We start from the raw sequence: 27294 nt of genomic DNA, 5'->3' as shown, positions 1-27294 counted from the left end.
AGTCACTTAAAAATAAAACGAAGATACAATCCAAGTTTCAGAAAGTATATTGTCCCATTTAAAGCCTTTGTGCTTCCAAAACACACTTGTAACTTTATTTTGATGTCTTCAAGCTATAGAGAGACTGTTTTCAGGCTCAGACATGCCCACTATAACCCTCTGTCTTAAAACGTAATTTGTAGTTTTTAAAGCAGTTTTGTATGTGTGGTTGTAGGGGTCGCACATAGACACACTAAACAATCTTCCTATCAAGTTGAGAAGAAATAAGCACATGCCAATGAATGTTGGCTCAGATAGCATCGAGTCACAGTACCATTAATAGTCAATCTCTTTCACCAAAGCACAACACTGATTATATAAGGATGTGTGATTATATGTGGATGTAAAGGATGTACAATGGTTACATCTGTATTCAGTCTGGTACAATGGACTGCAGGCCCATTAAATGTTGTCTGAATGGAAATGGACTCTCTTTGAACAGAGCACTCCCTTCCTGTTGAATGTTTGCCCTGGTTTTTCAGATTTTGTTCTGCTCCTAGTAAAAGCGGTACAACCTTGACATGGTGTCAGTGGTTGGATTACAGGTTTAGATGTGTTTGCATGCAGACTGTACTTTGAGGACTTGTACCATTATGGATGGCCGCCTCTGCCAGCTGTGTTTTTTTTTAGTGGGATGGATGGAAAGAAAAGAGAGTGAGGGGATAGTAGACGTGATGGACTGACTACTCACTCACTTTCTCTATCTATCCATCTCTCTCTTTCCCACTTTGAGTCTCAGCATCTCATCTCCTCCCACATGCTCTCACATTGAGTGAGGAATCAATCCTTCTCACTTCCATTATCTCTCCCTATCTATCTCTGTCACTGTCTCTGCCACTTCATTCTGGCCATTTTCTACCAATCGAATATGCTTGCTGTGGGCACAAATGAGCCTGTGTCTCTGCAGTCCCGCAGCAATCATACCACGTCCTCATTAGGTCTATTCTAGTGGCCCACCTTATCCTGCTTCATCCCTTTCCTCCTATAATTGGGCAGAAACCTCTGCCTACCTGTCAGTGGTAGCCCCAGTACAAATGCTGCAATTTATTCCTTACTGCCACAGGGTCTATTAGCAGAGTGTGGGTTTTTGACAATGGCCTCAGAGTAACCATGGGTCATTGCCGTCCAGTGTCAATTTCAGTAAATGGGTGTTTCCTGGGGACTCGGATCTTATTCAAACCCTCACCATCTCTGCTGTCTTATGGATAATAGCTGCAGTGCAGACAGAGAGAGATGGCTTTGAAAAATGACATCTTCAGGCTTTCTAGGTCAACCTAGATGATTTTTAAGCCCATTATTGCTACATATTTTCCATCATGTTATGACATATGACCTTTACACTTGTTTTGGTTCCATTTTATACTATTGTTAGTCAGCTTAAATGATAAATGGTTTGTGTAGTAGTAAGACCTGCATAATGTTTACATTTGTGGCAAATATGTTGCTCCTGAAATGTCTCTACTGTGCAAGAACTAAGTAAAGTTTGTATGTATTATCTGTATGTAGTATCTTTCTATAGCAGATGCCACAAAGTGCTTCACAATGGAAGGCAGAAGCTGTATACATACAAATATAGACAGTAAAAAAACATTTGTGAAAACAAATGGTGACCTCCAAGACTAAATTAAGTCTGGGGGAAGTATATCTTAAGAAGTATAGTAAATCTTAAGAAGCTGAACTGTGAAGTAAAGCGTACGTGCTGTGGTTGTCAAACTGTCTAAACACACTGAGGAAGTGGCTGAGATTTATTCAGTATAAGCAGGTAAATGTCTACAATAACAACAACTAGCTGGAATGGGGGGAAAAAACTGCAGCAGTAAGAAGGGACCTCCTAAAATATTTATCAAAGAATCTGTATGGAAGCACTGTATTTAAGCTTCTTTGAGCTGCATTAGTATAATTTGCTAATAATGGCAGTTGCTGATATTCCTAACACACCCTAACATAGTGTTTCTCAACGGGGGCGGTACCGTTCCGAGGATGATGGGGGGGCGCTGGAAGCAATATTTTGGAAGGGGGGGTGCTGAGCTGCTTTTGGGGTGGCGTTTGTTGGTTGGAAATTCTAAGGCGAGTTTACACTTAAGATTCACAACAATACGAGTTTAAACTTTAAACTACTTGCAAAAAACGGTGGTCTGCAACATTAAAACCTGCTAGTTTAGTCCACTGCCACTGGACGAGACTGTGTATTTTTTTTCTCCGTCAGCTACTTGTGGTGCAGCTTCGTGCTGCCTTCACGGGAGTGTTATCTCTAAATTTTTACCCACATGGTGTTTACTGTGTAAACTCTGAAAAATTGACGCTCTCTTTCTTGGTGGAAAAGTGTTTATTTCTCTGAGGAATACACTGAACGTCTCGTTATCTCAGTGGTTACACATTTACAAGAGGGATATTCTGCTGTCGGACATCCTGAAAGCAACTTCGCTGCGAATCAGTAACATAATGCAGTACAGGGCATGTAGTAAAATATTATGAATTCTCTTTAAATAGGCTAATGACGTTAGTCTCCCATTACGACTTTTTTTATGTCAGAGAACTCAGGTATGTGGGAGAGATTCTGAATGTGCAGAAAGTTTTGAACATGAGCAGATATGTTAGTGTTTCCCAAACGTTAATTTATTTACATATATTGTTTTATTTTATTTTTTTTACTAGGCCTATTTAAAATTGTATTTGAGCTGCAGGCAGCGCGTATTCGTGCAGCACTTCCTCTCGCTCGTCTCTCTCATCCGTCTCTCGATCACTCGCTCTCTCTCCCTCGTTAACACAGCTGCACAAATCTGTCCAACACAACGCTGTCAGTTTCGGAGACCCAGCTATTAAAAGTTATTAGCAAGCATGTAAGGAGCCTAGCTAATAAGGAGAGCTAAGTTAATGTTAGAATACAGCTGGGTTTTCGAGGCAAGCACGCTGTACAGCTGCGCCACAGTTACACTGTCATTCTGTGGGAAACACTGAGTTATGATATGTTAAGTTATTAACAGATGAGCTAATAAAGTCCAGTCAATAACTGAATTAAAACGGATTAATTTATTACTGAGATGAAAAGGGGCCACAAACACATTTAAATAGGTTACTTCCCCACAAAAGAGGTGGTAAGACTTAATCATGTGTGTTGACTCAGCAGGGATGATATTAAATAAGTTGATCTACAGGAGAAAAATATTTAAAAGCAATAAGAATGTCTGAGAACCTTACTAGATTATATTCTATTATAATTATATATTTTGAATTGTCACCTGCCACCTGAATTTTTAGACATTTCCACCATAAATTGGTGCAGAAAAGGCAGAAATTGGTGGAGAAATTTTCACCAGTTAAGTGTTGTAATGCTCAAAATCTTCTGGGGGAGGACCCCCATACCCCCCCACTTATTAAGTGCCCCATCCAAGAAAACAGTATCTGGCTTCACACACAGTTTCTGGGAGGAACATTCACTTATTAGTTAAATATAATTACTTTTCACATGCCTTTTTTGTTACCTTTTCAATGTTTTTAATAACAATAGTAACAATAAAAAAAATCAACAATATTCAGGGCTAAGAGCAAACATCTTTTTTGATGGGGGGTAGTAAGGGACCTGGATAATGGATAGGGAGGTACTGGCCCAAAAAGGGTTGAGAACCACTGCCCTAACACTTAATCAGATAATCTGCTGTTTATTGAGCTATTGTAGTTTGTACTGTAACAAGTTTCTGGTTTTACTTTCTTTTTTTCTTTTTTTAACATTACCCTCACCCAGACTTCAGTCTCAAGTGTGACTGGCTCACCCGTTCCCTGTCACTTCCTCAGAGGAAGCAGGAAGTGGCTGAGGTCTGTTTCCTGTTGGAATGTGAGACTGGCACCGGCCCTGTGTTGGAAAGCAACAGGATGGAACAGGGTTTCCTTACTATATATTTACTGCATATTACAGCCACCTGGATTTAACTTTAACTTTATCCACACCTTATTATAGCAGAGTATAAACATTTTATTTTTAGTTTAACTTTAGTTTTTTTCCTTTTCCCTTTTCTGATAATATATATTCATTTACTGGGGTTGAGACTGAACAATTAATTGGAATTTTATGGAAATCGCAATATGGCCCGCTGCAGTTTTCATATCGCAGCACAATATATGTTAAAGGTAGGGGTGTGACGAGATCTCACCCCATAAGATCTCGCAAGATTAAATTGTGACGATATATTACGTCTGGTAAAATGCTGTCTCGCGAGACTCACACAAATGAAATTTTTCACACACTGTCAAGCCACACATTAATTTCCTCACGCAGTGAAATACAAATGTATAACTGATAAGATAGAGTTCTGGAGCGAATCAACTCCGCCTAGCTGATTGACACCGGTGTAACCTGCTCGTTGATGAGTGGTAACGTAGCTGATTTTGCAACATAAACATCAAAAACCTGAAGCTAGCCTTGCTCTGTTTGGGACTGTGAGCTGCACTTTATCTGAGCTGCTCAAGTTAACGTGTGGATTTGTGGTGAGATTTCTGCCTGATCAAAAGTCATTTACTTTTGGTTTCACATGCAGCATGAAGTCCCAAACTGCGTCGGTCTGAAGGGGATGATGTCACTACCAGCGGAACAATAACGTAATGCACAGCAGTTTTTTCTGGACATGTCAGAAAACACATGATATGTGGGAGAGATTTTAAATATGCAGAACATTTTGAACATGAGCAGAAAACCGGCTGAAACACAAGAGCTAATAAAGTCCAGGAGTTTATAACTGAATTGAAATGTAATAATTTATCAATGAGGTGACTAAATCATGACTCGGTAGGTATGATATTACATGAGAAAAGTTGATCTACAGGAGAAACGGATCTTATAGCAGCACAGAATGACTGAGCTGCACTGCATTATATTCTGTTATATCTATATTTAGTTAGGCTAGAGAGTTTGAATTCTCACTTAGCACCTGAATTTTGTGTGTATGTGTATATATATATATATATATATATATATATATATATATAAAAATAAAAATCACCATAAACTGGTGCAGAAAATGCATCACAATGCAGGAAATAAAGGGTTTAATGCTCTAAATTTTCTCGTCTCGATTTGTGGGTTAAGTAACTCGTCACATTCCTAGTAAAAGGTGATATGTGTGTCAAAATTGAGCAGGAACCTCCAGGTCTGAACAGTGCTGCATTTTTTCCCTATTGGCCAGCAGGAGGCGACTCTACTCTAAGAAGTCCGAGTACATTGGACTACATGACCCTACTTACCACTTGATTTATTACCTTAGTAAACACTTTTCTTAGTTTATGGTCTCAGTCGCTTGTTTCAAGTCCTCTTCAAAACAGCATTATTAAATTATGGTCCGATTTAGATGAAAATAAAGCAGGGTATGCTTTAGGGCGGGACTGTCTTGTTATTGACAAGATCACTACAACCAGGATAGAGGCAACTGGTATCCACTGCACTGTGTATATTTGACCAGGGTTGTTGAAAAAGCTTATTAGGAGTCACCTGTTAATTTTTCTGGTAAGTACATTTTGTTTTAATCCTGTTTTTCCCTAGCCAAAATTAGAATCCCTGTCAATATCACAGTAAATGTGAATTACGGATGCACCTTGCTAACCAAGCTAGCTAGTGCCACCCTCTCGTCCTAATATGGTCACGTCCAGTCATGTCGGGTTCCAAAAAGATAGCGATGGCCAAAAAACGTGAGGCTTCAGAACGGTAGTCCATAAACCAATGGGTGACATCACGGTGACTACGTTTCACTTCTTTTATATATTCTATGGTCAAAATACCATCCATCCATCGAGAAGCTGCAGAGCTGCAGTTTCTATTTGTTCCTCTTACACTGTAAATTTCCAGCTAAACTGAGGCTTTTTGAAGACCCTTCTCTCGCTCTTGCCTGTCATTCACCGATCTTGTGTGAGTTTTGTGTGCATGACGTGCTGCCGACAACTACATGCACGTCGCGGGTAACGATAAAATATTCTTTGTGTGGTTCATCAACGGTGATAAACTATCCGAAAGTTCCACGAGGTGCGGACAACTCTGCACAACACCAGTGAAGCCGGGTCTCAGTCTCTTCAGCAAGCGTCCGCCTCCACACACATGCGCACTGACGACCCAGGGGTAGGGTTACAATTTTGGATTTATTACCACACTTTAAAAACATTTATTGGAAGTTTTATTCTTTTTACATGTTTATTTACAGCATTAAACACTGAAATGTAAATTGTAATAGGCTGTATATTAACTGCCCTGCGATGGATTGACGACCTGTCCAGGGTGTACTCTGCCTTTCGCCCGATGTCAACTGGGATTGGCTCCAGCCTCCCGCGAACCTGTACGCAGGATAAGCGGTTGACGATGGATGGATGGATGTATATTAACTTATTGGGAGAAAACTGGTAGTTCTTTGTAAAATCAGATGTTTAGCACCCCCGTATTCGCCAATATTAGCATGATCCTCGTTTCACTGCGAAGCTTCGACTGTGAGAGACCATCTAAAGGATGCCTGCATATTCACAAACCAAATTCTTGAAATAATTGTTCTCATTTACATATTCTTATATTTCTGTTGTCAGACAAGTGAGCATGTATAAAATAGGGATTTGATGGTGGCTTAAAATACTACTTGGTAACCAGCAGCTGGCGAGCTGCAGTGCTGATAAAATCATTTTTATGATTGCAATGTAGTCTGACAAAATCAGCATGAATATATGTTAACACTTACACTGTGTGATCGACTACATTCAAAATAAAAAAAAACACTGAGAAGGTTAGAGGCTTGAGAGAAAGTTCTCCCTAACTTGCATCATTGTTTTGCAGAAGCGCTGTTTTTTGTGTTTTTTCCTGCACAAACTAACTTGGATTTTAAAATTGATCCACTTTGGAGAAACGAGAAATGTTTTTTAGCGTGGACAGAGGGCTGAGAAGGAGAGAAAACAATGCACTTAATTTAACCGGCCTAATGTGGATGTACTGAGGTGGAAATCTGTAGAATTCCTTTGTGGCTTCATTCATATTTCCCTTACTTATTTGTCATTTCTCCCCTGCTGTCCATGTATCTGTCTGTCTATCCTCCTCTGTCTTCTTGCATAGAAACCACACAAGAGTGAGCTGCTTTCATTTCTCAGTCCTACACACTCCACTTACTGCAGTGCTATTCCAGCTCACTGTTGCCCACGCAGAGCAGCGCCATTTTGGAAATCTGCAGCTCTTCTCTGATGGCTGCAATCCATGGCTTTCTCTCTGTGGCTAAACAAGTCACCTGTGCATCTCAGCCACTGGATAACAAGACATCCTCATTTACTCTGTGAACTTGTTTCATATGACTGAACATCTACCATTTGTTATCAATTAAAAGTGAACTTTGTATTACAAAATTGAAACCGAGCTAGTGCGACCATGTTGAGATGTACTTAGTGCTGGGAAACATGTAATTATCATCTACATCACTTTTCTCTGCCTGCCTTTCTCCCTCCATCTCTGAACTTTCATGTGCCACTATTATGTGATGCATTAAATGGGTTTTCTGATCTTTCCCTGTCTATTCTGTTTGCATCTGTTTTCATTTCTTCCAAAAATACCTCACTCTCTCTCTTTAATTAATTTAATTTCTCATTTTACACTGCATATCTTTTTTCCATCCTCTTTTCTCAACGCCCTCTCCTCACTCCCTTTCTCTATCTCTCTACGGTACATCAGCCCCGAGCCACCATGTTAATTACACCACAGTTCGTTTTCTCTATTATTCACCACTCTGCTAGTTCTGTCACCCTCACTGCTGCTGCTACGTTGCCGGCATTTTGCTAGGGTCTGCAGTGGCTGTTGAAATGAGGAGGGGGCGTGGGCTGGTGCCCAATTCAACAACAAATGGCTGTTTAGCGTCATATGATTGGCACAGATTAGAGGGCTCTTGGTGGTGGTGCGGAGGTGGCTCTTGGAGAGGACCAGGTGGCTTCATTGCTACTGTCTGAGCACAGCTGACTGAGCCATTTGCCTAGAATGTGTTTTACTATTTTAATGACATTTTACTATATTAAATATAATTAAGTGGATGAAGACAGAAAATGGGTTAGAATGCTCATATGAAGCCAGATTTCACCTGATTCATGGTTTTATTTTTAACAGCGCCACCTGAGGTCAGGCAAGCAGATACAGCCTTGTCAAATAGGGGGGTGAAAGAGTGAATGTGATGAACATGTTTATCAGAGCTTGCAATTGTGCAAAGTTCAAATAACTAGTCTTGACAAATACACTGCTAAATAATCTTTATTAAATTGTAAAATTTCTTTTCATTATCCGATATCTTTGTGCCTCTATCGCAGCGATGCCAAAACTATCAAGTTAGGGCATCACTAAAACACACACACACACAGACAGACACACACACACAATGCAGCTCCTGCCAAATCCTTCTTAGTCTGAGGAGCCTGAAGAGTTTCCTCCAAACATGATGCCTGGAGCTTGGTTTGTTTCAGTATTTTAGGCACGCAAGGAATCGTAAATGGATTGGAAGCTCTCAGATAGGACCCTTGTTCAGTCTGTGTGTGTGTCTTAAGTGCATGTGTGTGTTCTCCACTGTTTACTTATTTATTGTCTTATGGAGACACCCAAGAGTGAACAAGGTGTGACAGCATGCGGTTTGAAAATGTCAGCAAGTGCCAAGGTGTTTCAGAGAAAGAAGCATGCTTGTCAGGCTTGCAATCCAGAGATTCAAATGTCTTTTTCTCCGATTAGCCTATTTAAGATTAAAGACAGGAAGTGTGTTTTGTAGCTTAACACAAGCACTTGTATGTCATGCTCTACTTTCAACAGAAAATACAAACAAACAGCTGCTAAAAAGTTATTCAGGAGGTGCAAAAACAACATGGCAAACTCCATTTAGCACCACAGATTGATCCAAAATCACTACAAATAAAACATGTCCTCAGAAAATTAAGAAGCAAGCATTGAGGCGCACTCACTTCTTGGGCTTGTTATTAATGAGATGCGTCATACCTGCAGTTTTGTTAAAATTAGCCAAGTGAAGCAACAGTTATGGCTTTTTGATATCTGTAAACTTGACCTTAATACCGCTGCAGTCATGCCAAGTATAGTATTGCTTAGGCCGGAACATTATATGAAAGATATTTTATTTGTAGTGATCCTGTACAGCCGGTTAGCAAGGATATCTTATGCCCACTGGATTTGTGGTACAGAAAACGTTTATTTTTATATAGACTTATGTCGTGTCATCAGTCCATTTAGCAGCCACCTGTCTGTTTCAGGGATGTGTAGACAGTCTGAACTAAACATGCTTGTTATTAAACACATTATTCCACCATCTTAACAGTATTATCAAATGCATATACTGCATATACTTTAAAATCAAAGCTGCAGAGGCCAAAACAATTTTAATGTCAACTAGAATAATGAGAACCTTACAGTCACCAGTGGAACATGTTTGTTCTAAATCTGGCCAGTAAAATACTTGCTTAATAATAAATGCTTAAATCAACACAAATGTGGCCAAATATGCTACGTTTCAAACATGCATAACTCAAAGATTTTAGGAATGAGCAGCAGAGTATCGATAGTTTCAATTGTGAGATAACACAGATACATCACTATTGTCAGTCTGTAAATAACAGCTCAGCCTTTGCGGACAAATCACTCTACCTATCTATCTACAAACCAACCCTCACAAAATCCTCTCTGCTTGCCATAAATAATAAATCAGCCCATCACGAATGCAATTGGCTGTATGGACCTGACTCATCAGAGCTCACTTGACCCAGATACAACTGTCCTGTGTGAATGGTAAAGCCAATGTGATGGTAAAGAGTACACTAGTTCAGTATGGATATGGATCAACAGTACTTATACAGTAAGCTGTGTTCAATAGTGATTGAACTGGCGTTGCCAAAATAAGAGGGACACCTGTCAGTATTATACAAACCAATACAACAACTCTTCAGCAAAAGTTAAGTATCGTACACTCCACAACTGTATATGTAATAGACGGTAATTGGATTGGGTTGTGGGACAGGTATCCTTGTTATTGTGTCAAACTGCTGTATACATTTCTTGTGAAAGAATACTTTGTTTGAAATAGTTAATCTATCTACTTAATGTATTTGTTTTCACTTGATAAAGGAATGTAGATGTACAGTGTAACTAGAGAACCTATTGCACCGTGGAGGTACATAGGAGCGTAAAGTGACGTCTATGAAGGTTCTCAGTTATCCAGGTCATTGTTATCCAAAGAAGGTTTAAAGTCAAGGGCAACTGAACTTGGTTGAAGATACTAGAAGACGTTTCATCCCTCATCCAAGAGACTTCTTCAGTTCTGAAATGACCAATAGGGAAACTCAGCTAATTATCCTCTCTGGAGTCGTCTGCCATAGTCTCTCAAAATCCTGTGGGAAACACTGACCCCTGAAATGCAGGAAGAGGAGGACGACTAGGTAGTGTGTGTTTTATGTGTGTAAAGTCGGGCTGGGCGATATGGCCAAAAAGTAATATCACGGTACTGTTAGGCAGAATAAAAAATATATATAAAATATATATCGGTATTTTCTGCTAAGCGGGCTGAGGAGAGGGACAGTTTTAGCGGGCATGTTTTTACTATTTTTAGTAACTTAGCTTGTTTCTTATTTCACCGTTTGAATTTTACTTCATTCTCCATCTTAAGTATCTCTCACTTATTGAATTTGCCTCCTTCAGTTCTCTTCACACGCTCAGACTTATGTACCGCCGCTGCAAACACGTCAGCGTTCACTGCTTCTTACGCCATTTTTCCATTACCAGCACCAGCTCAACTCGCCTCGACTCTATCCCGTGTCCACCAAAGTGGTTTTTACCCGATGAAAACGCTAGCTGCTCTTCTGAAAACGCCCAGCAGGGAGCGCTAGTGGGCGTTTTTGAGGCGCAGCGTTTTTTCCGCCTGCTTTGGTTGCTACGATACATTTGTTGCAAGTAGTTATACCTAACTTTATTGGATGTAAAAATTTCAACACAGAGTAGAGTACTTTCTCTGGTCCTTGCTCTGTATGGGCCCGTGTCCACCAAAGCTTTTTTTTCTGACGCTAGCGCCTATTTTCAAATCATTGCAATGGGAGCGGTGCGTGTGGGAGGAGCAGTGGGTTTTTTTTGAGACGCTGTGGTTGCTATGATACATAATTTCTGTGGAGGCAATGTGTTGCAAGTAAGGTAGCCTACTTAATTTTAGTGAATGTAAAAATGTTACCACAAAGTATCTAGGCCTGCTTGCTCTGGCCTTTGCTCTGCATGAAGAGAAGGCTGAAACATGAGAGCACAGACTGTCGGTACGTGGGTTCATGACATTTTGCGGGCGAGGAAACACCTCGGCGATGAGGTGCATGAGTTCTAACTAGGTGTATCTAATAAAGTGAGGGAAATGTATAGTAAAGATGTTTTCTTGGAAAGTATTACCTTTTGTGTTTGTGAAGACAGCATGAAAGATTTCATTGTGATTGGACATAAAATACAGAGGAACAATATACTGCAAAGGGAAATCTTAGAAGCACAATCAACACTATATTGTTAAAGAATATGTAATTTGCAGTGACTTCACAAATACGACTGGCATCATTTGATAGATATTGTCGCATCTTCACGTCTCCTATTTAATAATAATTTTATTTAGCCAAGTGAGGTTGATCCTTGCAACCTTCAACTTTTTTCTTCTTTGTCTTTTTAGGTGCTTTGTGTTTACAAGAGATCCAGACACCCACAGTCAAGGGAGAGACTTTTTTTTTTTTTTTTTTTTTTTTTTTATAAACAAGGCCAGGTAAGAATATTTTTACATTTTTGTGCATATGCCAGTTTTGGTGAAATGTCACAATGAAACAAATACAAGTATCCTTGGAATCATGAGGAAATGAGTCACAAATATGGAAATGAGATGTTCATATTTGTGACTCAGTGATTAACATCTGTTTGACTAATGACTCAAAATCTGCTGCCAAAATGGAGTTGTGAAGCAGAGTGGTCGTATGGACTGAAAAAGTACACATTTAAGACTTTACAATTAAGGCTATACTTTTGACTGCAGCTCTGTGCAACTCACTGGTGTACAGCAGACAATACCCCTGACCATTACCTTCTATTGTTTGAGGTATTTGAAATGAAAATGTATGACAATAGCATTGCATATTTCTTTAGAGTCATCATTTAGGATTAAGGGATATCTTTAGGTTCTTAAAAGGGATATTTTGTTATAAAAATGTAAAGATGTTCAAATGTATTTATAAACAAATCCTTTTAGGTACCTGGAACCATAGAAAAATATATGTATTCTATTATTATTAAGTGACAGCTACTTTAACACTAACACACCCACACACACAAAGAGAGAGAGAGAGACTCTCAACACTTGGTCAAATCTCCTCCCACTGCCTCCATTGCCATTCTGTGATAGCTGGGGATAGGGGAGTATGTGCTGTAGAATGCCTTCGCAATTTCACACTCGAGAGAAAAAGACAACACCGGCAGACTTACTTCAGAGCACCCAAAGAGCCCCTTTTTACATTTCACTGAGCCAGAGAGGAGACCCCACCCCACTGCCGAGCTCTGCAGAGGAAGAAGAAACAGCAAAGCACATTTATCTTTCCACACAATTACAATTTCACTTTGAAAGGCTCTGAGCTGAAACTCCAGACACATTGGACTGCCTGCTGCCTGGCAACTTTCAAAGAGTATAATGTTTGATTTATTTTTTTTCCCTCCTTATCTTCCCTCCGTGTCTTGGCCTGCTGTTTCGTCATCTATAATCAGACAAGCTGAGATGAAACGCTAGTTTGGCTTTCAAATGGCTGTGTAGCATTTAAGAGCACTAGGCCACTACTGCTCCATTTTGACACACGGGGGGTTTGAAATACCTGCATTTCGTTTAAAGTAGTTTGTATTGGGGATTAAAGTAGTTTGTTTTGGAGATCAAACTCGTTGGTGGAGCAGTCATTGCCGATGTATTTCTGAATTGCAATTACCAGAGCGCATTTGAAACTATATCATTACTACTTTGAAACTTTCTGCATATAGTTTGTATTCAGTGAAGTTTGAATATGAGTGAGTTTTGAAAGTTTGATGCTTTCCCATCTACACTGACAGAAAAAACCAACTGAAAACTGAGACACTAGTGCTACTGACACTGGGAAAGATGACATGGGTGAGAAAAAAAATAATGTGATGCAACATTCCTCATCATCTGGGTCCTTGTTTTTGTGTATTTGAGTGTGAGACAGAGAAAGAGACACTTGTGGGTGCCATGTGAGTCATCATCTGGATCTTTTCCAATTTTTTTTTTTTGGCTAAGGCTCTTTGCTTCACCTGCAGTCTTTTCACACATTTGTGAACAGATGCTTGTGTACGCACGCACACACACACACACACACATAGATATATTGCCTTAACGGTCACACCCTTAAGAGAGGACATGCTGTCAAAGTTTGAGTCAGTGTCTGTCTGTTTATTTGTAATTGCTATATTCCCACCTATTCCCTTCTATTGCACAACCAGCAAGGGGGATCTCTTTTTGAATTTTCTCCATTCTTCTTCCCATTGTTTTCTTTATGTCCAAAGGCTTTTTGGTCCACCCTCTTTGTCTCCTTAGAAAGCCTGGGCTGGGTCTGAAACTATTTCTGTTGTGGGCTTGAGACATTGAGACATTGTATGTGTTGTCAGGATTTACAAAAAACATGACGTGACTCGACCTGACTCGCCAGTCAGTGTGGTAATGTCGTCTGTCTGGGAAAACAGGTGTATAATTGTCAAAGATTTGGCAACATAAAAAAACAGTGCAATTGACACTAGCTTAAAGATTTTTCTTTCTTGCATTATTTGTTTTCTTTAGTCCCCTGCCCTCCACTACTGGTCTATCTTTGCTAAACACAAGCCTGTGAAAAAAGTTTCTTCAACGACAATAGTGTGATTAATGAAAGCAGAACACTAATTCTGTCTGCAATTGTCTAAAAATGCGCACGCACACACAGAACCCTCTGCTTAACATTTCATGCCCTCTCTTTTCAAGAGTCTTTCTATGACTGTTTCTCCTTTCATTGTTCAACCCTCGCCTCTCTCAGTCAGTTAGTTAGAGAGCTTGTCTGCTCTATAAATTTCAGGTGTGTATGACTCACTGTGCACTGGAGCAGATTCATAATCACACAGTGCCCATACTGGCTTCACCTGTGCTGCTTGACAACAACTCAGACTGTAGTAACCACAGACATTTTAGTGAATTAATCCATAAATATTGTCCTTTATTCCTCATCAATGTTTTTGGGAATACTTTATTTTACGGGGTCCCATAGTTTCTTATAATTTCATGAAAGATAAACTGATATGCAACTGCAAATTCATAGCAATGTTTCTGGAAAGTACAGTCTTAATTTGGTTCTAACTATGGGGATAATTGAGACGTGTGCAACTGCTATGACTCAGTTAATTAATTCCTAGAGAAGCCTAGAGTCACTTAGGCAGTGTACGGAAGGTCAGTTGAACATACAAAAATTGTCAAATGTGTCTACGGGCAAAAAAAAACTATTCAACACATGAATAATAAATTCACAAAGTATGATATTAACTCGGGTATAATTGGAGCAGTTCTTTCAACGAAATTCCTCCTGAAAATTAACTTGTATGTAATTAGTATAAATGGACATATTTCCAGGAAAATTCCTAGGAAATTATTTATTTTAGTATGTAAGGTATTGCATTACCAATACATTTTAAGATAGTTGACACAGCATAGCAAATATGTCAGAAATCTAAGCTGTTATTAAATTTAAAATATGATTTTAATTTTTAAAATGTAACAAGAACATTGTAATGTGTATAACATTTGTAATGAATTTTTATAACACAAGTCGATGGTCCTTTCACAAATACTCACTCTGTTACATGCAAAACCTCATTTCTTTAGTAACTTTTACTACTGATTCTGCTGCTACTATTACAAATATGAATACTAATTATGATGACAACTATAATGATAATAATAAATCTGATTAATTTATTACTTATCTAAAAGTACTGCATTTACAGTGCTTCACAGAAAAGTAAAAGTACAAAATAAAATAGCATTTTTCATCTTTGCAGTTTCAGTTTATTAAAGGATAGGTTCATCTTAGTAGTCTCATCATCATTCCTCCTGTTCATACTGGATGTGAAGCAATCCTTTCTTAGGGTGACTCCAATGCAAGACAAAATCTGCAGTTGTCCAAAAATGTGTTTTATGAGGGTTCATCAGTCTAGTTAGTCAAATTACATCAGTATCATCCAAAGTTACTGTCTTTTTTTGCACAAAATTTCCTCTGTAGAGAATTGGCTGTTAAACCAACCATTAATACCAGATTTGAATCTGTAATATCTAATATCTATATAGCTGCTTGATAATATACAACAACACTTTAACGTTTTGGTAAGGTCGTACTAATGGTCCACCATTATTGGTAAGATGCAAATAAGTCCCTCTGTTAACACCTTCCATCTGACTGAGTAAGTAGACAACCTCGGTAGCACTTTACCCCACTTTACCTCAGGAATCGACCTCATTTAGACACAGCTAAAGGTTACAGAGTATCTCAGTGTAATTGGTCCTCTGCGACTGCAGCAGCATGCTACGCCACAATCATTTGTTTCAATTCCCGGTCTCCCAAGCTAACATACAGTATAATCCTCTCCCCTCCCGCTCTCTTCTCTAAAATGTTTCACTCTTTCATGCTAACTCTTTCACTGTTTTTTTGTTCTCTCCAACACTCATTAAAGAGTACTACCTAGTCCTCAGTGGAGAGAAAGAGAAAGGCACTCTGCAGATATTTGGGTTTCGTGAGTGTGATTTCAGAGGCGTCACTGACATAGTGGAGGACAAAGCATTGTTTCTCCTTTGACTTCTACTATGATTTACTTTTTAGTTGGTTGCTTGTGCCATTTGGGGGAATAAAATATAATTTATGTGTCTTGGTACAAGAAGCCACTTATGATCGGCTCCAAAGTCACTGTCGTCTGTTTGTAATGGTATGCATGTGGTATTGTGATAAGCATGCTGAGTGGGTGTTGAGGATGAGCATGCCACCTGTGCAACAATGGCTGTTATCAGTGAAACAGCCTTTTAGTCTATAAGAGAAGGATGATTGAATAACTTCAGGGTTGTGTTGCTGCCTTGATGTGTAACCCCTGGAGATCCATGCAGTAGTGAAATGGGAGCAAAATTTGTCTGGATGTCAAGGAACAAATTGTCTTTGGCAGTATATTATGAAAATGAACTGTTCCATCACAATGCTTCACCTGAGGAATCTTTTAGTGCCCAATCCAGCAAGGGAGTTTATTGGACACATTTTGTTGTGTATTTTCAGCTTTTCTTACCTGTGTTTGCATAAATGCTGCTTTTGGGATTGTGCAATGCTTGATCTGTCGTTTTGTGTTTTGCGTATTTGAATCTGTTCGAGAGAGCTTTGAAAAGAGCGGTGAACTACTGGTCTACATTGGGTTGGAGTCAGTTTTGTAAAGATTCCTGATAAAAAGTTTGACGAGCGTAAATTTTTTTGCTGGCAGAAGAAAACCCCTTTGGGAGGTTCATCTATATTCATGTTATTTCAGTTGCACAGTTCATTATCTCTTTTGAGCGTGAATTGAAATTGTTTAATTATTATACACAGGATGATTGTTTATCTGTCCTACTAATACCAGTTGAGACTACTCACATGACGGCATGTGAGCTTTAAGATAAATTTACAGTATGATTTTTACCCAAATAATACCCAAAATATAACTGAAAGGCCTCTTTAGCATATCAAAAATGTTCCTGCAATACATGCCTATGCAGCATGTGTGTCACACATACGCTCCCCAACACCCGGCTGTGAAACAGGAAAGACATGAGTTTATGCCTGTTAGACTTCAAACACTTAAGTGTTTAAAGCCGAACCAAAGCCCAGACTAGGATGTCATGCTGCTCAAACAGACCCATCTGAATAACTTACAAACAGTGTTAAAGTAGAGGACTTAGTTTCGTAAGTGCTGCCCACAAGGCTACAGAATGCTATGACAAAGCAGCTCATACCTTTTATTAAAGGGACAGTTCATCCATATCACAAAAACATTTTTACAGGCTTGTAGCATAGAGCCGTACAGATAGTTTTGGTTTTACGATATATTTGTAACATTTCTGACCCGACTTCAGAGTATGTGAATGACCGACTGTTTAGGCTGCTTAAAGCATTAATATTTGAAAAACTCAACAGTTAATGTATTGAGTTTTGAGAAACTGTTCACAGACCTCTCTGTTGGAAGGGAACAAATCGATCGTTGTTTCTCTATGCCACACACACACACAACAGCACTCAATGCTTGGCTCGCCTCCTCTCATCGTTCTATGCAGAACATACATGATAGATGGTGTCATAAGAGCAGCGAAACTCTGAATCAGAAGGTGCGTAGCGAGCCTTTGATTGTCCGAGCGGCAGAAAGTGAGCTAACATCTCCCTTCCTCTTCAGGCTGCGCAGCTGAGCAGGAAAGCTTCTACAGCAGCTACATAGCTGCTATGTAACTTAACATTACTAAGTAATGGAAGCTGTATTTTATTACTGCCTACTCGTCCAATGTTGAGAACATCAGGTACAAAGTTAGACTAAACTGATGTAGCCTGCAGCTCTGTCCTGTACAGATTGATTAAATTATTTTTCAGTCTGAAAAAGTGGTTTTGGAAAAGAAAGGACAGAGGTGACTGGAGGAGCTTTGGTTAGTAAAGCTATTTAGTGATGCAAACTAGTCCTTTTAAGCTGATGAGGAGACGTTTCTTTTTGGATTTTAATGTACAAATAAAATTCACCTCAGAAGGGAGGAGGTTTCTCATGTTGCCTATTTTTTATATTAATGTCTACAGATAAATGTCAGAAGCTGTAAAATGAAGACACAAATGCCAAACATGAACAGTCGTATCTATAATGATTCTGAGGTCATATTAACAGGGTTTTCCTGCCGTTAAGGCTTAGGGGTGATGCCCAAAACATGCTGTGCCATCAATGTAAAATCACTGTGGAGCAACAGAACCAACCAAATTACTTTCTCCAGATCTAAAGGTTGTAGTTCCTCCAGTAGACTGATCTTTGGGTGTTATTTATTATCTGCTTTAGCTTTTCCAACTATTTGTTCAGAGATATGGTGAAAATAATGGGCCAATCTGATGTGAAATTACATTTTTTTTCATTGGAAAACATATAATTCCCACCACCACCAACACCAAACAGTCCTCTAAAGCTCACATTAAACTGGGAAAACACTGCGGGGAGGCGGGGCGTTTGTCCTGCCCCTGCTGAATACGATCTTCACAATCAATTTGTTGAAAAAGGAAGAAAAACATACTAGCAGCAAGTGAGGACTGAAAACACAACTCTCCGGCGCGGCCGCCAAACAAAAGTACTTCTTAAACGATGCATCGATGAATCCATGAAATAATCTATAGAAGCTTCAAGTACCAAAATCATCGCAAGCTGCAGCCCTACTACCAACTGAGCTAATCGCACTCACAGAAAATATTGGAATATAAATCGCCAATTGATAATGTTCTGGCCCGCCATGAAATGACTTGAAAAAAATTTGGCACGATGCCGGACTTATTTGCCGACCCCTGCTGTACACCCTTGGCGTGACACATGGAAATGTTGATTTTTGGACTGCTCCAAAAAATTAAGAGAAAACTTAATCATCACAGTGTAACATCAAGTCATTTAAACTTCAGGGATATCAGTCTGACCAGTTAGGATTAATAAGAGATTGTGAATCAGCATCACATGCTTTGGTGCAAATCAAACGGGTGCACTGGAGATGCAACAGAAAGACAACCCCCAAAGAGGGAAGTGTTTTGCAGATGGTGGCCACAGACAATCAGTCTGACTAATTGTTCTCTAGTTTTGCATTGTGCTAGTGTCGTTGTCACTACTGGTAGCTTGAGGCGGTACCTGCAGCCCATTCAGGTTGCACAGGTACTCCAGATCCTCCAGGATGGCACATCCGTATGTGCCGTTGCAAGAAAGTTTACTGTGTCACCCAGCACAGTCTCAAAAGCATGGCAAAGATACCAGGAGATGGGCCGTTACACCAGGAGAGCTACCCAACAGCAGGACCAGGATCTGCTCCTTTTTGCAAGAAGGAACACTGCCATAACCATACAAAATGATCTCCAGCGAGCTGCTGGCGTGCACATTTCTATCTGAACTATCACAAACAGACTAAGCGAGATTGACATCAGAGCCCAACGTCCTCTTGTGGGGGATCTGTGCTCACAGCCCAGCAACTCGATACGCATTCTCCAGAGAACACCAGAATTGCCAAGTCCGCCATTAGTGTCCCATTCTCTTCACAGATGACTACTTTTAGCTACTGGGATGAAATCCTCAGAGCCATTTTCAGATCTTACATTGGTGCAGTGGGCCCTGGGTTCGTCCTTGTGTAGGCAATGCCCTGCCTCATGTAGCCAGAGTGTGTAGGCAATACCAGGATGCCACACACTGGCCCTCATGTTCCCTACACCAAAATCCAATTGAGAACCTCTGGGACGTTATGTATCTGTGTGTCCGACTCCGCCAAGTAGCACCACAGACTGTCCAGGAGCTCACTGATGCCCTTATCCAGGTCTGGGAGGAGATCCCCCCCCCAGGACACCATCCACCATTTCTTTAGAAGCATGCCCAGATGTTGTCGGCAGATCTTATTCGGTTGGTGATTCGAATTTTACAATGTACAGTAAAGATTTTGAACTATTTTGTTCATCGAGATCTGATGTGCGATTTTAGTGTTCCCTTAACTTTTTTTAAGCAGTGTATATATTACATTCATCTCCTGAGCCCTTCAGGGAAAATTCCAAATTGTGTGGGCAGCCAAGGTCTTTAACAGCTAGGTCAAGAATTACAAGTGATGGCAACAAGAATTAAGGCCTTGGTTAGGTATTTAACTGACACTCCAGAATGATTTGCAAATACTCAACAGAAATAAATTCCATGGCTTCCTTAACAGTGCTTCAGCAATTTAGCATTGCACTTTCCTGAATTTGTCAGACTTCTAATAGGTCTAAAAGGTGTTTAAAAATGTCACAATCAATGCAGAAGAGACCTGCGGTACCTCAACATTTATTTTTTTATTTATTTTGGGGAAAGTATTTTACCATAGCATGCGTCATTCACCATTTGAGAATGAGAGTCCTTTCTACAGGTACAGCATCTCTATAGTTTTTTTTTTTTTTTTTTTTTTTAAAAAGTGCGAACTTGGGTTCAAGGTCTTGAACTGATGATCATGTGTAATGAGAATATTGATGCCAGTGTTATTCTGTCTATGGTATATTGTACCTTTTCAGCACTCATTATTATTATTTCTCCTGTTACTATTTTAATTTCTAAAGGTCTAAAGCCATCTTTGCAAGATCTAACAAGCTGTAGGGTAATGGTAAAATTACACACATTTACTTGTAATCACTTCTATTCCTTTTATTAGTGACAATTGATTGAAAATATTTTGTTGGCTATTGAGTATTCAAGTTTGAACCCTATTCATGTATTGTTTTCCTTTGCTCTTTCTGCAGCACCAAATGTGTCCGTAAGACTCGCTCTTCACTTCACTCAGAGGACATTATGATGACCCTAATCTAAACCCTTCAGCAACCTTTCCCTCCCATCTCCCCTCCCCACACCCTTTCCCATCTCTATCATGACCAGTCTGAAGCGTTCTCAGACAGAGCGCTCGGTTGGGGGCTCAGTGCCGGCTACTGATGAGTTCTATACCCGCCGCCTGCGACTGCCCAATGGAGGGGCACCACCACCCCGCAGTGAGAGCGCCCACATCTCCTCCTCCTCCACCACTGGCACCAACCCCGGTGTTCCCAAAATGGGGGTTCGGGCTCGTGTGGCTGATTGGCCCCCAAGGAAAGATGGAGGTGGAGGGGGTGTTTGGCATATCACTGTGGAAACAGACTCACCCAGCTCTACTAACACCACCAGCTCTTCAGGATCAGGAAGTGGTGATAGAGAAAGACTTATAGGAGGAGGAGGAAGTGGTGGAGGAGGAGGCGGAGGAGGAGGTGGTGGTGGTGGTGGTAGTGGTGGTGGAGGAGGAAGTGGTGGTGGTAGTGGTGGTGGTGGAGGAGGAGGGGTGTCAGCCGTCACAGCCCACAGCAATCTGTCAGCCAAGCTGGGCCACCTGATAAGCCCACAGGACTCATCCATGCTTCGCAACATCCACAACACACTAAAAAACAAGATGCAGAGCAAGGGAAAAGACAATCGCTTCCTGTCACCGGATGGCTATCTGGGCTCACCTCGCAAAGGCATGAGGCGCATCCGCCAGCGCAGTAACAGTGATATAACCATCAGTGAGCTGGACGGGGATGGCAATGAGGGCTGGTCCTTCTCTGGGTGGACACCCATGCACCGTGAGTATGGCAGCACTTCATCCATAGATAAACATGGTGTGTCAGGAGAAAGCTTCTTTGACATGCTAAAGGGATACCAGTCGTCTGAAGCACCTGATCAGCGAAGCCCCGCTCCAGAGAGGCTAACAGAGCTACTTACCGTGGCCCCAATAAAACAGGCTGCCCTGGACCTGCCAGATGGACCTTTAGGTCCAGCCAGAGGTAGTCCTGCCAGTCGGCTGAAAGAACGAGAGAAGCACTTGAAGAGGAGGTCAAAGTCAGAGACAGGTGGAGAGTCAATATTCCGTAAGCTGCGCAGTGTGAAGGTGGAGGGTGACACATCGAGGACTGGCTCAGATGTTGAGGATGGGGGGAAAGGGGATGAGAGTGGCCCACCTCCCAAACCCTGGGTGTGTCAAAAAGGATTTTCCCATTTTGATGTCCAGTCTCTTCTTTTCGACCTTAATGAGGCAATTCAAAATCGTCAATCTGGGTCCAAACGCAAAAACACCACTACAGGTGCCTCAGCTGCCGCTGCCGCCTCTGCTTCGGCCACATCCTCTCTATCCTCCAATCAGAGTGGAGTGTATGGGTCACCCTGTGGCTCACAAGAGGAGCTGAGTAAGGAGGGGACAGGAGGAGGACACAGTACCAACCCTGCTTTGGACCCTGGTGATGACAAGAGCAATGACCTGGTGCTCAGCTGCCCTTGTTTCAGGAATGAAATTGGTGGAGAGGGTGAGAGGAACATCTCTCCTGCGAAACAGGTAGGTTTCTGCCAGAATAGGAGGATTAGATCAGAATTAGTAACAGAAATACTTTTTTGATACCCGAGGGGAAATTCTTTTGTCACATTTGCACACTTATCAAGGCATCAGGAATAGAAAATAATAGAAAGTAGGTAGAATAAAGAGTATATAAATATGAGAGTATAAAAAATAAAAAAGATATAATGAAAAATATAAAGGAGTGTGGGTAAGGGTAAATTTTATAAATAATAAATCTTCATCAGGTTGTGTCTCAATTCCTGAAAAGATAACTTTCTAGTGCTCTTCAGTTTAAATCTTGAGACTGCAGACTGCAATATTAATGCCTGAACTTTCAGCCATTTTGAAAACACAACAATTGTAGATTACTTAAAAGTTGGTTACTGCACGTTGAGGATGCACTGAAGATTAAATGTAATAATATGATTGTCAGCTTAATCAATTTACTGTTCCTTATCTTCCGTTCTCCAGCAGGGCAGCATAGGTAGTGGTGGGAGCTCAAGCAATTCTTCTGGCAGTACAGAGGAAGGACCTTTGGATGCCACTCTCACTACTCATTTTACCAACGCTGGTGTGGCTGTGTTGGAGGCCACCAAGGACGGGCCAAGCCAACATGCTGACAGGTCCAAACGATACATTGTGGAACATGTTGACCTCGGCGCCTATTACTACCGAAAGTACTTCTACCTCAGAGGTGAGCAAAATACTACAGTATGGGCTTTTTTAAATTCATAGTCTTTTGGTAACTGTTTCTCCACCTCTGGTGTAGAACTTGTCTTTCTGAAATGCAGTTTTCTGTATACTGTAATAATAATAATTTCCAAAAACCTGAGACAAGTTTTTACATGTGGTAATTACAAATACAAGGGCAATTTCTGTCTCAGGTTTTTAAATCCTCCCCTCATTAAACTAAAAGAATTGAGCTTTAAAATAGGCATAGTTGCAAAGCTGTCCTTTATCCCCTTTTTGTCATTTCCTCCTCTCTTTCACATCATCCCTTTCTGTCCATCCCTGCCTCAATGCCATTCCTCCTTACCCCTAGAACACTGGAACTACCTGGGGGTAGATGAGAACCTGGGCCCAGTTGCAGTGAGTCTGAGGAGGGAGAAGTTAGAGGAAAACAAGGAGCATGGTCAGCAGTACAACTACAGGGTCATCTTCAGAACGAGTGAGGTACATTGGAATGGATACGACATATGTTGTGTTTTTATCCTGCCTGATTTGTTGATTATTGTGTTGATTTGAGTATATATGTGTGTATGTATGGGGGGATTTATACACGATAGTTCCGCTTTAATCTTGAGAATCTGCAGAGCTACAGTCTCTATTCATTCAACTTGCACTGTAAATTTCCAGCTAAACTGAGGTTTTTTGAAGAGCCTTTTTTCTCTCTCTCTCGCCTGTCTTGTGTGAGTTTTGCGTGCACGCCATGCTGGCGACAACTACATGCATGTCGCGGTTCCTCATAGGTCTATTTAAAGTAGCCAGCTATTTAAAAACTAAATAATATTCTTTGTGTGGTTCATCAATGGTGATAAATTATCCGAAAGTCCCGCGAGGTGCGGACAACTCGACACAACACCAATGAAGCTGGGGCTCCGTCTCTTCAGCAAGTGTTCCTCTTACGACACCCCAAACACACACGCTACGCCTACACATGCGCACTGACAACCCAGGGTTAGAGTTAAAATTTAGGATTTATTCACGCACTTTAAAAACATTGATTGAAAGTTTTATTCTTTTTACATGTTTATTTACAGCATTAAATGTTGAAATGTATATTGTAATAGGCTGTATATTAACTTATTGGGAGAAAACTGGTAGTTCTATGTAAAATCAGACGTTGAGCACCCCCATATCGCCAAAATGGCACGATCGTCATTTCACTGCGAAGCTTCGACAGTATATTGACAGTCGAATCAGGCTCAGTCCATCGAAGCATCGAATCTTCGACTTTTGGGGGTCAGCCTTAATATATTGTATGTGTGGTATGTTTTAATTGTATTTCTCCATTCACTAGGATCAGCTGTATTTGTAGCAATGAATGTTCATGTTCACAAATGTGTGAATATTTAGTACAATCTGTACTGAGTTACTGAGAAGCTCTTCTGTGTTAAAATTGTGTAGATATGGCTCAAGACCTTAAAATGCCTCCGCCTCCATTCCTTAACACCACCTCAACTTATTGCATGTTTGATTTAATTTGTAATGTATTCTCGCAGTTGTTTATTCACAAAGCTCAATCTGCAGCTAGCAGTGATTGGAAATCTTTGCGAATCACTCTAGCTTTGCTGCCATCTCCTCCTATAGTCACACTAGAGCAAGAGATCCATGTCCTCATTCTCTGAGCTGAACGCCCACCTACCATCTTTGTCAGCCTTCATCTGTGAAGAACGGAGCTGTGCCATTTTGCAGCTAAATGAGACTAAAATAGCGCCCAAGGTATTTGAGTAGAGGAGGAAAAGCATTGCTCTCGTATTGAAGCGCACATGAGTAATAGCCCTTCCAATCACTTGGGATGACGCACGACCCACTGTGCTGTGTTTTCTTATATTTTCTTCCCTCTTCCCTCTCTAATGGCTATTTTCAGAGCAAGGAGCTGGGAAGGTATAGGTGTATATATGTGTGTCTCTGTGTAGGAGTGAGTGAGTGGGATGCACTGATATTGAAAAGGTCCAGTGTCCACTAAGAACAGCTATTGTCCTCTCTTCAGTGACAGTGGTCCTTTTCAGTTTGTTTAACCTTAAGGGTGTTTGCACCAACATTGGACCCACTGAACACGATCGGAAGACACATAAACACAAAACATAGAAGTAATTCTTAAGAGCCATGGTACCACAGCAGATATCCAGCTGTGTTTATTTGTTCATGATAGATATTCAGGTCCCGGTCCTTCTACAGTACTCCTGATTTATTCATGGCTGTCCTCCTCTAGTTTGTTTTAGCCTGAAGAGTCCTCATAGTGGAACGCGGAGCAGCAAAACCTACATGCTGTTTTTCTCTCGTTTAGCCAGACCGTTCTCCTCACTTTGTTTTCCCTGCACTAGCAGAGTCTGAATTTTGTAGAAAAAGGATAGATTTTATGAGCGACCGTGAGCCCATGATGCAGCGATGGCCATGATTATCCTTTAAAAAGAGCCCTCTTATGCTGGAAATTGGATTTAATTGCACAGGGTGGTAGGCCTCATCACAGGCTTTCTTGCAGTTTTCCAAACATAGACATAATGGTGTTCTGCTGATGGCTGGACAGCTAGTTTTGCTTTTGTTGTTGCCAGTTATAGGAGGATTTTGAAAGAACTAACACATTGCACGCAGAAAGGGAGGGACCCAACCAAAAATGTTCAAAACCGTTGACCACCACCAACCACTGACCCTGAGAAATCAAGTATTTTATACCCCACTGACCAATGGAGAAACATTTATTTCATGTATTTAAGTTGGTATGTAAATCATTTCTAGTTTCACAGCAGATTACTGTGTTTGGTTGGTTTGGTGTTCTTATCCAAACTCAAAATATCAGTGCTTGTCCTGATCTTTGCATTTCTTTTTTTCTTTTTCTCCTCCATCTGGTTGTGCTGTCTCCAGCTAAATACCCTGAGGGGCTCCATCCTGGAAGATGCAGTACCTTCCACATCCAAGCATGGTCTAGCTCGAGGCCTGCCCCTCAAAGAGGTGCTGGAGTACCTGGTACCTGAGCTAAATGTCCACTGCCTGCGCCTGGCACTCAATACACCTAAGGTCACTGAGCAGCTGATGAAGCTGGATGAACAGGGGGTAAGACAGCACAGTGAGGCAATTGAGTTGGGCTGGGTGACTTTGATTAATCCTTGATTCCTCCCCTGATTGTTCATATTGGACAATTTTTATATATTTTTTACTGCTGTCCATGATCCATTCAGCATAATTTTTAACTAAAGACATGAGTTTCCCAGACATTCTGTACTATGCACAGCAAATAATTTTCATTTTGTGTTTTATGAATCATTTTATGTGTAGGTGTTTTTTATTTTTTTCAAAGGAGGATGTCTCATTGTGGAGCTGAATTATTTATTATTAATTTAATTTTTTATTTTTGCTTCTTGAAATCAGCAAAAGCTGAACCTCTGAAATGTCAACATTATTTCTCTGGATTATGGCATCTGTAACACTGCAGAAGCACCCAGTGTGGTTATTCTTAAAATGCCAATATGAGCTAACCCCAAAATGTCAACATGGTTACTCTGACACTTGTGTCTTGCCTTCTCATTGCAACAATCTCGGTTCTCTCCACAGTTGAGTTTCCAGCGGAAAGTGGGGGTGATGTACTGCATGGCAGGCCAGAGTAGTGAGGAGGAGATGTACAACAATGAATCAGCTGGTCCTGCACTTGAGGAGTTCCTTCATCTGCTGGGAGAGAGGGTTCGACTCAAAGGCTTCACCAAGTACCGGGCCCAGCTGGACACCAAGAGTATGTGTATTCACAGAAACTACAAGTTGTCCTACAAGTACAGTGGAAAAAAACTTCAGATGGTGTTACACTGACACTGAAACTAATACATAGTCCACAGCAGCAGGGTAAAAATTGTCATTGATTAGAGGAGTCTTGTGGTCACTTGCCTGGCAAGCATTTGATGGATTGTGGCATGCAGGATGTGATCAAGCCCTCTGACATGTTCATGTTCATGCATGTTCAATGCATGGACATGCAATTTGATATTCATATTAATTGGTAATTGTTTGGGACTGATATCAGAAAGATCTTACTGTAATATGTAAAGATGATATGTAAAAGTATTACAGTGGGGGAAAAAAGTATTTGACCCCTTGCTGATTTTGCAGGTTTGCCCACTTACAAAGAATGCAACAATCTATAATTTTAATCATATGTACATTCTAACAGTGAAAGACAGAATCCCAAAGAAAATTCCAGAAAATCACATCATATGAATTTTTAAAAATTGATGACCATCTGATGAGGAAAAACAAGTATTTGACCCCCTACCAAACAGCAAGTATTCTGGCTCCTACAAGCCAGTTAGTCTTTCTTTAAGACACAGCCCCAATCCCAACAAATTATCTACATCAAATACACCTGCCTCACCTCGTTACCTGTATAAAAGACACCTGTCAACAC

General features: G+C 40.6%; 1 protein-coding gene across 5 annotated transcripts in view; it reads left to right on the top strand.

Moving 5' to 3' along the window:
- sipa1l1 (signal-induced proliferation-associated 1 like 1) overlaps nt 1-26882 on the top strand; it is a 62985-nt gene extending 36103 nt beyond the window's left edge. For 2 of the 5 annotated variants that reach the window (XM_046060065.1, XM_046060062.1), the window contains exons 3-8: nt 11718-11807; nt 20590-22181; nt 22653-22875; nt 23224-23354; nt 25767-25955; nt 26454-26882. In XM_046060065.1, the coding sequence (XP_045916021.1) occupies nt 20715-22181; nt 22653-22875; nt 23224-23354; nt 25767-25955; nt 26454-26702 (2259 nt within the window). In that variant the 5' untranslated portion in view covers nt 11718-11807; nt 20590-20714 and the 3' untranslated portion in view covers nt 26703-26882. Of the gene's footprint in view, nt 1-11717; nt 11808-20403; nt 20454-20589; nt 22182-22652; nt 22876-23223; nt 23355-25766; nt 25956-26453 lie in introns of those variants that run through there. The other 3 variants (XM_046060063.1, XM_046060064.1, XM_046060066.1) reach the window with 2 other exon arrangements.
- Nucleotides 26883-27294: the final 412 nt, after the last annotated feature.

This window comes from Micropterus dolomieu, linkage group LG10 (assembly GCF_021292245.1).
Source record: "Micropterus dolomieu isolate WLL.071019.BEF.003 ecotype Adirondacks linkage group LG10, ASM2129224v1, whole genome shotgun sequence".
NCBI classification, from domain to species: domain Eukaryota; kingdom Metazoa; phylum Chordata; class Actinopteri; order Centrarchiformes; family Centrarchidae; genus Micropterus; species Micropterus dolomieu.
Note: the sequence above shows the minus strand (reverse complement) of the source record. Positions and strands in the feature narration are given on the sequence as shown.